At 35.4% G+C, this 17,835-nt stretch overlaps 1 protein-coding gene across 4 annotated transcripts in view; it reads right to left on the bottom strand.

Moving 5' to 3' along the window:
* The window catches only part of TLL1 (tolloid like 1), a 127,119-nt gene that overhangs the window by 28,235 nt on the left and 81,049 nt on the right, over positions 1 to 17,835 (bottom strand). For all 4 annotated transcript variants that reach the window (XM_071556206.1, XM_071556205.1, XM_071556208.1 and 1 more), the window contains 4 exons: positions 12,557 to 12,672; positions 7,286 to 7,388; positions 6,351 to 6,467; positions 5,176 to 5,321 (listed from right to left, as the gene is read on the bottom strand). In XM_071556206.1, coding sequence (XP_071412307.1) covers positions 5,176 to 5,321; positions 6,351 to 6,467; positions 7,286 to 7,388; positions 12,557 to 12,672 — 482 coding nt within the window. The remainder of the gene's footprint in view (positions 1 to 5,175; positions 5,322 to 6,350; positions 6,468 to 7,285; positions 7,389 to 12,556; positions 12,673 to 17,835) is intronic.

The following is a 17,835-nucleotide window of genomic DNA, read 5'->3' as shown; positions in this document are numbered from 1 at the left end:
AAACTTTTTGCTGGATGACATCCAAACACAGACTTATATGTGAGTATGTGTGCATTCTACCTGAGTAACCAGCCTTGAGCTCTTTACATAATAGTACTTGCAGAACCAGTCTGAGTGGGAATTGCGTCAAAGAGGAAAGCAGTAGCAGCCCAAATATGATCCTATCTGGAGTCCAGATAATTTATGATGTTTGGTTTTACTGAGAAAGTATCTTTCCCAACAGAATTAAAACCCCTCTTGAGTTGGGTTATTTTACTGCCTGAATATCTTAGGTCAGTCATGCAATATAGCATCTTAGTTATAAAAGAATTAACTAGATCCAAATATTAAAAAATAATTCCTTTAAGAAAACTGTTGTCCACCTAACTGGCTGAATCATTAGGCAGGTTTAGGAAGGGGGGGTGGGAAGGGTGGCAGAATCACGGTCAGGTAAAAGGCACTGGAAAAGCCGCTAATTTAATTCAGCGCATCCAAATTCTGTTAAAACAATAATGAGTTCAAAACCAAAGCCAGAAAAATTCACATTTTAGCTCCAGAGTCTTTCTTGCACCCTAGCTGCACAGTTAGCACAAGTGCCTGCTGGTAGTCTGCTCAAATTGTGCATTATGACCAACACTAAGCTCAGTAACCACCACAGACTAAGGAGCTTTCATTTAGTACATTAGGATTTCTGGTTTTTTTATTTAAGAGGGAAAACTGGGGGAGGGGACTGTTTGATTTCATCGGATTTTAATGGCATCACAATATGGCACTTCCACACAACATTTCTCCGTCTTCCTTCCAACATTCCATCTTTAAGCATTTACATGCATAATTTTCTCCCACTCACTTCTCTGTCACAAACCACATTGACCTTTACTGTAATTTCCTAGATGTTTGCTCAGGAATTGCTTAGGTCCAAAGTTTGGGTAAGAGTTAGAAAAATCATGAAAATTTATGATGCAACCGCTTATTCTTACTCTTCTAGTGGAGTTGTATGTTTACAACAAATGCACTCAGGAACATGTCTAGCTGAGCACTGGTAAGTTTTTGACAATAACAATTCTAAATTTGCATTAATCTAAATAATACAGATTAAACACATTACATGATATTCCTACTTGAAGCAAAGTTGTCTTGTTATCACAGTAAAAATCATAATACACTGATGCAGAAAGTGAACCAATTGAAAGCCTGCTAATATCAATGAAGGAACTGTGCATTTTGCCCCACATGTCTGTGGTCATTTCACTACTTTTAATTAACATCAGTTTTTTCCATGTTTCCATGTTTTATGGACAATATGGGAATTATGATTATTCGCTGGCCCAGCGTGGCTCTGAGTTGCATGTGCCAAATTCCCACTGAGGTCAATGAGTAGTTTATTTTCTGAAGATCACTATATTTTGAGCAGAAGACAACAGCTAAAAATATATTTTGTATAGTAGTAAGTTTCTAGACTTCCTAAGACTATAAAAATCAACCAACTTACAAAGTGCTACTGATTTTCAAAAAACCTCACACACAAACAAAATTGAAAGGTGGCCATTCTAACTTATTTACCAATTTTTAGTGTATTACTAGTGCAAACAATGATATTGCTATTATCAACATTATTATATTAAGGGATTAAAGTGTTACACCTATATATAACCTAACAGATAAGAATCGAGGTGTTTAGAAATGACAACTGGTGTTAAGGCACTTAGTAATCAACAGAAAAGGATTGTGCTTTTCTTATCTGTACCACAGATTTTAAGAAGTTGTGGTACTGTCATCTGGGAACACTGCCATACAAAGATCTATTACACTTGTAATAGTCTTTTATTCCTCCTACTTCCTCCTCTGCTTTCTATTCTTCCTATTCTCTCTCTTATTCTTCCTGCTTCCTATTTGTTCCTTGAGGAATATCTGCTCCAGTTAATTAAGAGACCCCCTAGGGAGTTTGGTTGTAACTGAACTGATCCCATATTTACTGGATTATTAAAATTTCAGAAAACTGATATTACATGTAGATGAGAAGAAAGATGTGAATTAGAAAATGTATTAAATATATAAATTAAAAGGTTTTACTGAAAAATGCATTTCCTATAGGAAAATGAAAGATACCTTTGTCTCCTGAAGGCCTTTGACGAAACCCTAAATTTGAAAGGCATTAAAGAACTAAGTTAAGAAAATGTCAGAAAAATTCCTAAGACAGGCATGTAAGTGCAGGAAGACAAGAAGATTCCTTGTGTGTAGTTTCAAGTTCGAATAAAACAACAAAACACAGTCACTTTAGACTGAAATATATTTGGTTGAAAATTCTGGAGTACCTTTCTTTGTATCACTCATCCAACAGAAAGAAACAAAGGCAAAAAATTTAAATTAAAAAAAAGAATCCAAAACCTAGTAATACCAACAAAAAGACCAAACAACAACAACAACAACAACAACAAAAAAAAAAAAAACAAAAAAAAAAAACCCAACAAAAACACAGAGAGAAAAGGATATGAAGAGCAAATCTGGGAGCAATTCTATTTCAGGAAAAATCTTCCAATTACTTTTTGTCATTGTTAATTTATTTGTTCATAGAGTCAAACTGCAGTAGAGGTAAACATATTTGCCTCAGGTTGTAGACTTTAATCATAAAATGTGGCATATATGCCTAGTGGAATTAGAAGATCAGATAAATAAATGTAAAAATAATTTAATCAAACACTATCTGCACAAAGATTAACAAGGCCATTCAAATGGGGCAGATTAATATGGATCAGCTCTACAAACTCTCTGGATTGCCTTAGCTGGTAAGATTGCATGCTCACAAAAGTTCTTTAAAAACCCACATAAAGCAAAATAAAAAACAACAAAACCCCTGCTAATTTTCAAAGAACAAGGTGATGATAACAATCAAAAAGATGGAGTTACCAGTCTCAACATCTCTACTGTCATACAGACAGTGGAAATAATTGCAGCTAAATAAGAAAGAATAATCCTGCAATAAATGGAAAATGTGTTGCCCACAGCAGGCAAAACAAGATGACTCATTGATACAGTCTGGAATTCTCAGCTTCCCTAGTGCTTTCATTTCAGAGTGAAGGTTATTTATACAGGTTTTTTTTTCTAGTATTACATATGGATAATGAGAATTCCTCTTACTTAACTGTACCTTTCAAAGGACAGAGAAGTAATTTTCCCACAAACATGCTGCAATAACTCTTTGGCCTGACATTTGCTTTTTTCAATCTCCGCTAGCACAAAGAACTGTGATTTTTTAAAAAAATGTTTGTTTTACTGGGCAATGCACCAAGGATTCAGTCCAGAGAGGGACTTAGTATCAAAAACCAGAACACCTACATTCAAGCACTTGGAGCTGAAATGGAAATCTGACCCAATGGTGAGTGTCTAGGCAAGGCACTTCAGAGCAGTTTCCAAAGCAACTCTCATTCTCAGCAGGGAGCCCAGCGGACATCCAGTAAGAAATGCTGCAAAGACAGATATAACAGTCTTGTGCTTTTTTGGGGCACCTCATTTGGTGCTCAAGGGCATCTTGCCACTCTGGAATTACAGCCCAGACTCTCCCTGGAAAAGTATGCAGCTTTCAAGTCCCTACTGTTGGGAATTTTTAATTTTTTCCTTTCAAAACACATGCAGCAGAAGCACCAACTTGAGACTACCACTGAACTATACTTCTGCTCAATTTCCTTTCTTCTTATGAGGTGTCAGTCCACATGTTTCACCCTAGAGAGTTTCACAATACTAAATAGTCTGGGGGGAAAACTGAATGTTTCTTTCTACAGCCTTAACCATTTGCTTACTAAATCATGCTGTGTGTCTGGTTCTTTGCTTCTATTTCCTGCCTATACAGTGAGGCAAGAGCATACCATCTTCACACTTGTAAATAGTCCATAATTTGGTGATTAGAAAAAGGTCCTGAAACATAAGAGATGCGGGTTTGATTCTCCCAGAGGTAAAATTGAACTGAGGTCAGCTCAAGTGATAATTTATTGCATGTGTAAACCATTGCTGAGTAACTCCATGGAGATCGAATATTGCAGCAAGTCTCTTTTGCAGAGGTATAGTGTCATTTCCCTTGTGATCACACTGAAAAATACCATGCACCAATGGAAGACTAGAAAAGCTCCATATCTAAGCAGTAAATAATGTAAATTTATTGAAAAGTGTTCATTTTCAACAGTGCTTAAATAAAGAGACTGCCATACTATGTTAAGCAATCTTGAGCCAAGTCATGCAGACATTGAAGGCCATTTGGAAAACTCTGGGCAGAGAGAGCTGATCTTATCTGCACTAGAACTGACATAAACTCATGATAAAAAGGAAAGGGAAAATTAAGTAGAATCTGTGAAATTATTAAAATTTCTATGTAAAATTTCTATTTATAATTCTCTCCTGCTCAGATCTTTCATCAGTCATAGCAAAAGTTTGCCATAACCCTGAAGTCTGTCTGTAAGACTAAAATGACAGGTTGGAAATTATAGCCCTGTTTTTTATGCCTTTGTTTATATCTATGTACACCATAAAGCCAAAAAGTTTTGATTTTTAAAGTGTCTTTCATGTCACTATTCCTGAAGCATATTCAAATAAAACAAGTGAACTCAAAGTATGTTACTAAATTTATCGCAAACTTCAAGTCAGTATATTGTGTAGGAATAAAAAAGACATATGAAAAACTACTGTTTCTTTCTTTTGTAATAATTTACCACCATCCAGCACTGTTACACACAGAGAGATATACACTAAAGACATACAAGTATGACTCACCATGGCTTTTTTAGTTCCCTCACTAAATATAGGTTTGCAGTCTAAGTAGTTGGTAGGGGTTTTTTCTTTTCAAAACAAAGCCAAAAAACACAGTGTTTTTTTCTCCAGACACACATTCCTTTTTAACAATAGGATTTAGCAAAGATAAAAAATCCTGGTTATTTAACAGAATATTAAAGTAACCTTGCTGAACTGGATTATGTATTTGGTAAACTCTGACAATTTTCAGTACTTTAAACATTCTAATTCAAGTATTATAAAACACATATAAAGTTTAATCTTGAAAATTTCTGCAGAAGGGAAGGTTTCATGGATTCTGGAGTTAATTCTTCATAGAGGATTCTTAATTTGTTCACAGGTTTGATAAGTATTTCCTTAAATGTCACTGTCACTTATCCACTAGATGCATTCCTGAGATTAGTTAAAAGGCTTTACCTCAAATGCTTGAAAGGTTAATCCCACATTGTAGTTTTCTGACACTGTTATTTTCCACACACATTCCTTCATTGGTCTGTAGTCATCAGGATAATTGGGAGACTGGATCTGGCCTTCATTTTTGTGGATTTCACCTCCACAGATAGCTGATAAAAGCATAACATTTTTGTGGTCAATAATGACATTTTCTGTAACTGTACCACATTCAAACTGTATTATATACTCCCATATTTAAAACTAATAATAAGATTGTTCTGGAAAATACTCAAATCTACCGGGGATAAATTATTGAAAACACAAGCCATTTAAACCATCATATGTATTTCAGTTAGCGTTTCTGATAGCTCTAAACATGTCTATAGCATTCAGGAAAACTTTATAATCATGGATAATCTGAATTCATACATTTTACAGAATATATTTAAGAGGTCAAAATAATTAAATTTTTGTTCACCCTTAGATATATATTACATAAACATTTCTCATTAATATTCGGTATCCTTCCAAAAGGGGCAAATGAAACCAAAAAGTCGTATTTTATAACAACCTATACATTTTATCATGTTGATTTTTATCACTTCAAGTTTACAGTGAATTTGAAAAAAAACAGCTAATATAAATTTTAAAAAATATTTTCATAAAAAGTACATGCACTTTTCAGGGTCCATTCTGATAATCATGTAAAGATGTGTGACTATAAAATAGATCATAATTTTTACTAAATGGATTCGGTATTTAAGAAAATAGGCTCTACTTTAAACAGGTGAATGTTGACTTGCTAATATACTCGGTGCGTGATAGTGCCTCTATTAACTAATCCCAGTGCATATGGAAAATATATGTAAGATTTTTCTGAAGAATACACAGAAAGTACTTAAAGAAATCTTTCCAAGCACTAAGCACAAGAACATACACATTTGCATAATGAAACAACTGGTAAAACAGGTTTATGGGTATTATCGGTGGTTTCCCTGGAAAAGAACTCCACTAAAATCCAATCACAGAAGCTTCAACATGCCCTGTCTAGTAAGGTAACACCTACTGTCTCAGTAATAAAATACCAATTTCATATTTTTTTTACTGGTGGTGGTTCTTTTGTTTTTTAATATCCAAAGGTATCCGGTTAATATTTTTCCTCCATAATCAAGTCATTTTTAATGCTATAAGAGGCTTACCTTCATAAATTGCTGCAAAACCTTTTCCAACCCAGTTGCTGCTGCTGCGGAACTCAATCCACATTCTGCTGTCAGAGGATGCGAGGACTTCTGGCAGTTTGTCACCACAAAACCTGCCTGAAAACATGCAATCAGTAACTGCATTTTCTGTCGCCTCTGAAGCCAAATGCTGCAAACATTTATACAAGTGTTTAACATTATAAGCAGAAGTAGCAGAACCAACTCAGTGGAACTATGCATATGCTTATGGTTAAGCATATGTGTTTCTGCAGATCAGGACCTAATACACAACGATTTTATTATAAAGCTTTCACTACTTCTTTTTATTGCAGTCAGGCTCACAAGTCTCAAACTTTACGGGAATTAAGGAAAAAAAATATTGTTAGAGATTGTTTCTATACATACAAACACATGAATTTTGGAAGGGGAAAGTGGGTACTAATCTTAAAAGAGGAATGCAGTGTAGGTCACAGTAATACTGCTCATTGTGTCTAAGGACCAAAGAGATTGAAAACTAACATCTCAATGACCCTATTCAACATTATCCTCTTAAATTCTGCCTAAGTGGGTGAAATTTCTGTTTTCTAGGTGACAGGGAATGGGAGAAAAGGATGATTACTGTCTGGTTTCATTGATTCTTCTTTTCTGTTCAAGGCCAAGAAAATAGACATTCCTGTTATAAAACTGTTGCCAGTTATCTGGGTCATAGCAGTATGGGAGTGAAATCACCTCCTCAACCTTCTGAATTAAAAACGAGGCTTGAAGTCAAATATATTAGTTATTTGAGGCCATTTGGATGATTTTGTTCCATCCCCAAGTTTAGATAGTTAATAGACTCCTAAAACCCAGGAATTCTGTTGTAGATTCATCAACAAGTCCACTGAGCCCAATGAGTCTGGTAACAATGGACAGTGCAGCATTTAACACTTGCATACCAAGCAGAGGGGATTTTCTCCAGTAGCCATCCCTTACTTCAATATAATCGTACCAACAGAGACTGCTCTTGTAAAGGTCCATGGTGGTGAAGTTTAGAATGATCTGCAATCAGAGGAGAACACCTAAATAAATCAAATGTGGTTAATATGAGGGGAAAAAAATCACAATAACATTCTGCAGAACTGAAGCCAGAGTAGTCACCTGTCATGGGATTCCAACTATTCAGGCACCTAATTAACCTCTCCTCAATTACTTCTTTTACCATGCAAAAGTTGCTTCAGAACTTGAAAAACCTTTTTCTTTATTTAATCTTACATACTTGAGTGGATTCAAGACAAACTACTCACATATAATTGCTCACAGGGAGCTTTTCTCTGAGAAATATAAAATTGAGAATGCTAATAAGGTAAAATAACTTGCTAATATAATTTTAAGTAACTTCATAATTATCCTGCCAGTTCCTCTTCCCTTACACTCTGATGATAATCAGCACTGACAAAATCACTGTTATATTTTAGTTTGTGCTTCCTTCTACTACTGTTTTGACATGGTATTTTATTTTCAGACATGTAAATATTGACAATGGTGGACAGTAATTCTGAAAGCAAGAGCACTAAAGAGAATTGGTATATGGTCCCTTAATGATTCTTAATGAAATTACAATAAAGCTTTTAATATAGAAATCTGAGCTCTGTGCATTTCTGGATCTTTGGAACTTGGGACACCCACTTTTGTTGAGACCATCTGTAAACAGGCATATTTAATTCTTACTATGAGGACTACCCTTGTGTTAAATCACAGTGTCCCTATTTTAGAAATACTAATTTTAAACTGCCTTAAACTTACACTTTTAACTCAGGAATAAGACTCATCCTGATCACACATTGACACAATTCCTACAGTTTAGACCATCACTGACTGGGATAGTCTAAGCATCATGACTTGCATTACAGGGATAAATCTGAACAAGAAGATTAAAAGTTGCTTATATTTTGTATTAAAAAAAATTCCAATTAATACCTTTTCATTGGATTTAGGTGTATTTGAAAAAGGAATTTATCTTCTTCTGAATCAGTTCCTCAGTGTACATAACTTATTTTAACATAACTAAAACTCCTCTATTTGCATTTGAGCATAGAAGTGGTATTATTTTTAGCTTTGATCCTAGGAACTCACAACTGAAATCTGTCATTATAAAACAAATACAAATTGCTGCACAGTAGCAAATACCTCACACTACAAAAATACATCTCCATAGCAGCCTATGAAACAGCTGTGAGTGTCAGTTGAAAGGAGAGGAATTTACCCCTAGTCCAGCTGCAAGGAAAAAATTTCACACCATAACCAGAACAATGAACCCAGACAGACAGGATAGTTTACTTCCATCTCTCAAACTTCTTCTAGGTTACATACACTCTGTCACAGATATCTAAACCACAGGACATTTTGACTTTACTATGCAAACAGTCCTTCAGGTAAACATACTGAAGACATAAATGCACAAATATTATCAGAATTCCCAAATCACTTACTTATACTATGAAATTCTCTATAAAGAATATGCAGATCTGGCTAAAAGCACAAACATTCATATGCTTTAATCTGCTTCAGTTTTTTGTTTTATTTCCAAGTGCTATTTGAATCCACTTCAGAGGATGGCAGAGAGATCATTCTTTCATTCACACAGCAATTCTCTCTGTCCTTTGCAGACTTTTCCTCCTTCGACTTGTTTTTCAAAGTGAGGCCACAACAACCACAAAACTTTTGTTCTCAAATCATCCACTTTGCAGTTCAGCGTCCTTCTAAACTCCTACATGTGAAAGTATCTCTTTTTGTAACTAGCCACACTACTTGAAAACCCTACTTGACCTCATCAGTCTCATCCATGTTGACCTCATCTCATCTGCACAGTCAGAGGGGTTCACCACGGAGACCTTTTTGTTTGCCTAGTTGAGATGCAAACAGCTAAGTCAGGCTACCTTCCAGAACTGCTTGTGCTAACCCAGCTGGCTCTGTTGGAAGCAGCAACAGAAGCCACAACCTTTACCTCCTCCATTGCTTCAACTGTGTAGAGCCTGGGAGTGTCTTACTAGTCTAGCCACAAGTTTTGCATTCTCCATGACACAGCTGAAACATGAGATTTCTCTATTCTTTGTTTGGAAATTCACCTTTTTTCAAATCTTAGTTGCCAGTATAGAATTGGAGAAGGGATAGTTTTACTTAGGTGTGATCATGTCAATGTCTCAAAGTGCTGCTATCTAAATAAAAATGATTAAAATTTCTTGAGCCTACTCAAAGGCCCCTACCTTGAAACTATGTGAAATAACCACAGACTTTTCTCACTCTGACATGCCAAGGTATTTGATGATACAGCAATTTCTTAACACTGACTTGAATTCATTAGCTGTACGTAGGCAGAATTCCCAATCTGTCAAGCCATGATTTCTGGTCAGGAACCAAACAAGTGTAAATATATTTAAGATGCTGATTTACAATTCTGCAAAGTATTAAACAGAGCTACAGACAAGGCAGAACTTGTTCAAGGGGACAGGATGGCTAACAGGCTTCACAGGAAAGAACAATCAATGAGTATTTGTTAGCACAATTAAACAATTATTGATTACACAGCAGATAGAGTTGTGCTACTGCAGCTTCAGAGAGAATATATCATACCTCCTACTACCTGAGATATGAAAGCACAAAATATATAGAAAACACCAGGTAGTAAGTTTTCTGCAGGTGAAATTTTCCCCCATATCAATCTAAGATTTTTCTGTCCTACTTTATTAATAATTTAAAACCTTAAGGAAAATTGAAAAGTAATGTAACGTATTCAAAAAGGCAGATTCAAACAAGACACTAGCACAGTTGCATCTCCCTATGCCAGTAAAATTTGAAGTTGAGATTTGCCTTAGCAGAAGGCATACAGCATTACTAACACCATCCTCCCTCAGAGACTTTTCTGCGTACAGATGTACTGCGTACAGCTATTTACTATATAGTCTTAAATATTGAAAGTAGAAGGTGAATAGACTGCCTTGTTTTACTAACAGGAACACATACATTTTTAGCTGGGCTGGCAATTTATGATGCCTTATGAATAAAAGGAATTCTGCAGCTAGCACATACCACTGTAGTCCAATCCTTCATTAAATTTCTGGCCATGAAAGACCAGAAGAGTCCTTACTCGCAGAAAGCAACATGGATAAAAGTCCTCTGAACTATGCTCAAACAGCAGAATGTTAAATCTCAATAAATAAGAGATGAGCTAGACAATACTTTTCCAATTTATTTTTTGGTGACTAAAGTGCTCGCTGACATTTCAGAACACGATGTGATGTACATATATGTACTCTCACTTTCATACAAGATTCTTCAAATTTATCAGGGTCAAAGCAGCAAAGCAACAAAAATTTAAATATATTTTCATTTACCCTTCATTACGTGAATGTGTTATTACCATTTACTGAGAAAAATTGGGATCAAGGAAAATGCATATCCCAAGTACTATGATATATGCATTACCTAAGATTTAGACCTCATGGCTGCAAAGAAGGCCCTTTTTCTCAAGACAGCCAATATGCCGTGGGAATAAAATGGGCATAACAGACTTTCTTATAACAGCACAAATGTCATTTACTTCATTCTTGCTGGAGTATATGGAGACTATGAGAGCTGGAAGTTATAACAGTGACCTAAGGACACAACCTGTCATGTCAACTTTCAATTTGAAAATTTTGTTTAGTCTTTTCCCTATTTGGTGCTGCAGGTAATACAGGAAGGTCCTCTTGCACTGCTGACTTCAAGACAAGGGCTTTTCCCCATAAGCTTTTGTATAATGTAATAGAGCTCCAGTTGTGGTTGCAAACTCAAGCCATAATGGTATTACAATTACACTGGTATCCACAGATAGGCTTACACAAAGTTGGAGTATGCTATGTTTACTTAAGCTTGAACATTAACTCATATTGTTTTCAGAAGCAAGTAATTGGAGACATACATTAATTTATTTTTTAAGGCAAGGATGGAAAAGAAACCTAAGCCATTTTTGTTGTTATCACAGGAATGTCTGAGAAGCAACACAAACAGTGGGAACATAAAATTACCTATCTAGACTAATTTGCATCCTTTGTGCAAACCTTCTCTTATTCATCTGTCTTCTCTTATTTTTCCTTGACAGCCTGCAGAGCCACCCACTCCCTCCCAGCACAGTGTTTGTGTTTCTTCTTGTCTCTGGCACTTGACCAGAGGGCAAACCATTTCCAAATAACTGCTTTCATGCCCTACAGTGGCAAACGCTCCTATAGCTCCTCAGGATCTACTAGAACATCAAGAATATATATTCTTAGTGCCTTCCAGGATGCTGACCTGAAAGAAACATGGAAGTAAAACAATCAGGAGAAAACTATATCTGATACATACATAGTGGGAGACGACTGACAAAACTGATTGAAATATTGGGAAAAATGCTGGGTTTTCCTCTTTGAACTTTCCAGTGCTGAGTATCATCTTAGGTTTTATATTTCAGTCTTTAGATTCTGTATTTTAGTAAACTTATATCCTTTTATTCCTGCATAATTTGTCTCAGCTGAAACTTTTCATCCCTCTCTATCCTAATTGATTTTGAGGCAGCCTGATGTTGGAGCCAGTAATTTAAAACAAGATTCAGCTAGCACATTTTGAAAATGTACACCAGAACAACAGCTTTTGCTTTCACTAGGATGGCAGACTTCTCTACCCAAGCCCATTTTTTCCCCCTTAAGGCTGATACCCAGTAAGTAGAACCCTAACATTAGAACCAATACCAGGGAACACCTACAATGACACTTTCGTTACTTTATGTTGTTACTGTTTCATTTTACAAACATCTTGCTCAACACACAGGGCTTTATTAGCTTCCCAGCTATCAGCCCTACACAGTTCAGTAAGTTTGCATGAGCCCATGCCAGAAAATGGTCCATTCAGCAGCCTCTATCACCTCTTCCACCTTTACACCGAAACATAAACTGAACTGAGATGTCATGATGCAAACATATACTAGACTGAAATCATATCTTCATCTCACAAGGACACCAGTCAAATAGATGATATGGTTCTAATGCCACAGATCAAAGTCAAGTCAACAGTACACTGTTCATGATCCCATTTTTTATGACATACCATGATTTTCAATTATTATTCATACTTCAAACTTAAATGAAAAGATGAAGAAATGCAACATTTTACTTTGAAAATAGTATCTTTGTTTAGCTAAGGGACTGTTACAATACCTTCTCTCCTGGGGTCACAGAGATCCTCCATATGCAGTGTGTGTAGGAAGGATAACCATTTGGAAATCCAGGAGACGAAAAGTTGCCTATAGATTCCTGCAGGGTTTCTCCACAGGCTGAAACAAACAAATTACAGTAAAAAAAAAATATAATGTGCCTAACAGAGAAAAATGCATCTTTCCAATATCTACTCAGAATACATTTAATTCACTGCAGAGCTAGTTAGGTTACAATTTATTCAAAGCCAGACATTCATTCCATTTTACACAGGATGCTTTTATTTCATGAACTACTTTACTAATGTTTTGTCTGCTGATATAACAAAAATTACAGCAGTCTCAAAAATATCATTACTGACAATCAATTGCAGCATTGTACATATAACTACTTTTGTAATAATTAAAAAAAACATGCGTACCCTTAGACACATACTAAAACAAAGACTGGCACATGATTGGCACCACACTGAAATTTTGTCAGTGGTTTCATTTAATTTAGTACTTTGCCCACATGAGAGACTGATCTGACCTAAACTCACTCATTTATATTGGTATAGAAAACTAAATCCTATATTAACAAAGTGTCTTGCAAGAATGATTTGTAGCAATATGAGTAATAAAAGCAAAGCAAATGTTAAGTTCTAAAATACCAAAGGCTTTTATATTCTTTATTATTCTTTATTATTGAAGCTTTTAGCACCCATCTCTCACCCATCAATCATGCTGCTAGTGGACTGGTTAACAAAGCCTCTTCACACTAAAATATAATATGGAAAGTATAACAGAAAGCTACTGTCAGTCTCCACCATTAAAACTGATTTTGGTAGGGTGTCACACCTCAGTCAGTCATCTCTTTTGACCTTAAGCAAATTGTTTCACCCACGGATTTTGCAGATGTGACACAAGATATGAATTTGAGAATAGTATCCCATGACTGACAGCATAATCAGATCTGCAGTGCTTTCAAATGACAGCGCTACCATTACCAGCAGGTGAAAAACTGTGTCATCAAAATATCAATGAATTATAAATGATCAGGAAAATCTTTAAATAAAAGGGAACAAAGGAAGGGATTCTTTACGACAAAGATAGACAACACAGCTGTAGAGGCTGCCTTGTTAAAATGCATCTAAGATGTAATCTGACAACTACACTGTAATATCAGGCATAAATTATGTTCAAGGCATTAAATATTCTCCCTGACACTCAAATGGTTATCATGATTAGGAGAGAAAGGAAAGACTGGCACAAACCCCAAAAATGTAATGGCTAAAGTCACTATCACTCTGTCTTTTAGGAATGAAATAAGAAAAAAATATATTCTTTCCCCCCCTTCATTTAAAGATATAATTTTATCTTCAAAACATTGCAGGCAGCCACAGCAAATGACTTTTCTGAATAAAGCCTTTTCAGTTAAAAGGCCATATCTGCAATTAATCACAATTTATTTTTAACAAACTTAAATTGCAGAGCCCTGCACTGGGTTTTCCCAGTGCTAGTGAACTATGGCATAACTTACAGTGCATTAGTGAAGCACTCTAAAGCCATGAGTAAAATCATTGTTGCAAACAGGAGTAAAAGAGAGCAGAGCCCAAAGAGGAGACATGCACAACTCAGGAGATCCATGAGAATCCAAGTGTTCCACTCATCCCTTTTAGAGTCCTCTCTTGCTCTTTTCCTGGTGCATGGCTTCATGAAGACTACACTGCATCAATGTACTCTCACAAGGCATACAATCGCATTTCCAGCATTAGTACTACTTCTGGGCTTTATCTATTTCACCAACACTACTGAGCAAGACTTGAGTAGATGATATGTCGAGCCATGGGGAATCTTTTCTACTCACATTGAATTTTTTTCAATTAACTGTAACTTCAACTCTCAAATATTGACCACGAAGTCATGCAATATGCGCACTGAGGTAATGTGAAGTACGTAATGAAACAAAATACTATCAAATATGTGAGATAGATATCAGTTCAAATGCAGCCCTTCAATTAGTAAGAAGATGGGAGGAAGACATCTTACTTAAGTCCCTAAATTACCCTGGTGTAAAAGAAGAAATATGAATGAATTAAGCATAATAGCTTTACCTCTTAAAAATGTTTCAGAGTTTTTCTTTCTTATACAGAGTGTAGGATTATTTTCTCCAGAATATTAGGAGCACTCCATGCTCCATATACAGAAGATGTATATAACATAACTATGGCTTTTTAGTTGCAAAAGGAATTATTAAACATTTTTCCCCCAGAAATTATAGCAAAAACTATTTAATACAACATTTTACCTTATATCCATATTAAATGCCTGGGAGTTCTGGGTCAAATCAAAATTTTCAGAAATTTGTCTAAATTTAACAGAAGCATAAGAAAATTTCAAATAGGTAACTTCTACTAAGAATGAACACAATTAGAATTTATAAAATACACTCAAGCTTTATGTGTTTTGCCATATTTATCCTTGAATTTAAAATTTCTGACTACTCAGGGAAAGTCTAACAAGAACAGCTTATGTCAATCAACAGTCGAATTAATTATATATGGGATCTGAAGTCCAGTCTGTCTTGCAAAGCTGCTATAAAGAGGGTGATGCTTTTTAATCTTGTTGAAAAACACATTTCTCTGCAATGGGTGAATTGTAATTGCAACAGTTAAAATTCTATCAGTAAAGAAAATATAAAGGTTATCTTTGTATTTGGACTGTAGCAACTGTGGTATTCATGATTAAGCTTATAAAATGGAATATTATAAACTTTTTACTGTGTAATGGTTCACTAGTAATGGAATCCAATTTGGGAAAGAAATGTGGAAAGAAAATGAGTGGTAAGGGTCACTGATTTAAATTTCCTAAGAACTAATCTTAGTATATTTCATATCAGAAAATACCAATTAAACTTCAATCTTAGAGTACTCTGCTTTATAAAGCATATATATAGTTATTCCTTTGTTAAACATCAACAATGCCAATTTCTCTGACCCTTTTCTCCCTCTTTCAAATGTCATGACTTCTATGAATTTTACTAGGTTAGACTACTTGCAGAAATGCCACTTTAGCTCTCCCCATATCATATCTAACCAAAAAAGACAATCTTCTCTCTGTTTTACAGCTTGAGAAGATTAGATTTCTGATAAGAGTTTCAGTGGTAAAGAAAAGGAAACTATTTTTACTTCTCCTTGTAAAGATTACAGGCAGCAGGTAGATATGCTTATACAAAGCAATTTGCACCAGTGAACTCTGCAGCAGTGTTTAATTACACAGCCTGTGTATAACACCTCTCTGGCCTGACCTACACACACAGTCAAGTACCATCAAGGATTACAGTGAAATCTGCAAATGGCGAAGCCCAGATCCTCCAGGACACTTAGGGAAACAACTCTCATTCTTTTGTACATAGCACTAGCAAATACACACTTTCATATCTGGCTAATTTGAACTTAACTTTTTCCAAAGAGAAATAAGATATTTAATGCTTTCTACTTAGACACAAGTCTGTACAACTATACATGTACAGTATATAAAGTTGCCACAGAGCCCTAAAAATATCTACTGCTGATCATGTACTTGTTAAATCAAAAACTTAAACCAGTTTACTACAAATCAGAGTCTTAGTATTGACTTGATTCCTCTTTATAGTTATAAGGAAACAGTCTTAATCTAAAAACCTTACTCTTCCTTATACTGGGAATAAAAGCTGGCTTTTGAAGGTGAACACATTTTGAATCTGAGATGACAGCAAATTAAGACTGAGGAACAGTGAGAACAGCACAAAAAAGAGACAGGCTAGGTATTCTTAATCTGCTTTGTTCTATGTACAGTCACAGACCCAGGCGATTTATAAATTTGCTGGCTTCATCCATGGACTTTCCAGCCTTCTTTTCCATACATTACTCAGTCACGGTCTACCCACTTGTTTTTTGCCCTCTCTTTCTAAGAGTATCCTGCTCCATCATTTACCTTTCTTATTCTCCTGTTCCCATAGAACTACATATGAATTCTAAATCAACTACAATTTCTATATAAAACTGTAAAGACAGATCTGAGTTAAAATTTTAGTAGCTACACCAGAAGAAAACACATTCTTTCACTTCATTAGACTGTCTGAAAACCACTGTAATACATCCAGCCCTGAAATTCGAGTTCTGTCCTCAAATACCAAGACACTCAAAAGTCAAAATAAGATTTTTAAAGGAAGGACTCTCAACTTAGTTGCTTTCTTTCTCCTTATAATTCCATTGTGTAATAATATAATTTGGTATAAGAATGTAGCAGATCACTATCAGCAACTATGCTTTCCTTTGAAAAAATCCTAAGAGAAAGTTAAAAACAAACCAAAATTGCTGTTACTAGGGTTTTGAGTCCTGATACTTACTCTGCTTCTGAAAAGCAGGTTATCAAATCTCATGCCTTGGCTTCCCCAATCTTCTCTTTCTTCGTCACTAAACCTTTTCCTGAATAATGACTCTGACTTTTTTTTTTCCTTTCTTAAGTCAATATAATAATAAGATACTAGCTACTTTTATAGTGGTTTTACTTCTATAGACTACTTTTTTTCTCCAACATTTGTCTTTTATAAAAATATTTATGTACCATTTGTGTTTGTCAGACTTTTGTTCTTTGTGTACTTTCATCAGAAATAATGCTGCCAAAAGCGTCATTATTAAAATATTTGCTGTCCCAAAACTAAAGAGCAAAAATTGTTCCCAAAGGAACAGTTGTTGAAAAAATGATGTTAGAATGGTTTCTCCATTGGTAAGCCCAGAAGTTTAGTACATGTTCTCAGTACAGAGAAGACTATGATTCAACATACCTAGAGCACAAGGGGAAAGCGTATTTCAGCTCTAAAGTGTACACCAAATGCACTTCAGAATCCACAGATCTTCAGTAGATTCCATTGTTGCTGACACAAATTTGAAGCAGCTTCAATACTTTAATCCTGATCCCTTTCTTTAGTTGTTCTGTATTGATCAGCTGGTTAAAAGTAGCTATATATCTAACTTAAAACTGTTACTGAGATTTCATTAATTACCACAAATAGCAGTAGAGATCTAAAACCCATGTGGCACAGAGCTGGTATGTCCAGCCACCCTCGAGGACCTTGCTGACAAATTCTGGCTTAGAGTTGGCAATTCTGAGCTTCTTTGACTGACACTAAAGGTTAACGGTGGTACCAGCCATAACTAGAGCAAGGAAATTAAAACCTTTTGCTTTGAGATTTCCACCATTCTGGCAACACTTAGTGAAGAACAAGCACCAGAAAACAAAATGAACCACAAGGTTGAT

Source organism: Pithys albifrons, chromosome 5, assembly GCF_047495875.1.
Source record: "Pithys albifrons albifrons isolate INPA30051 chromosome 5, PitAlb_v1, whole genome shotgun sequence".
NCBI classification, from domain to species: Eukaryota; Metazoa; Chordata; class Aves; order Passeriformes; family Thamnophilidae; genus Pithys; species Pithys albifrons.
Note: the sequence above shows the minus strand (reverse complement) of the source record. Positions and strands in the feature narration are given on the sequence as shown.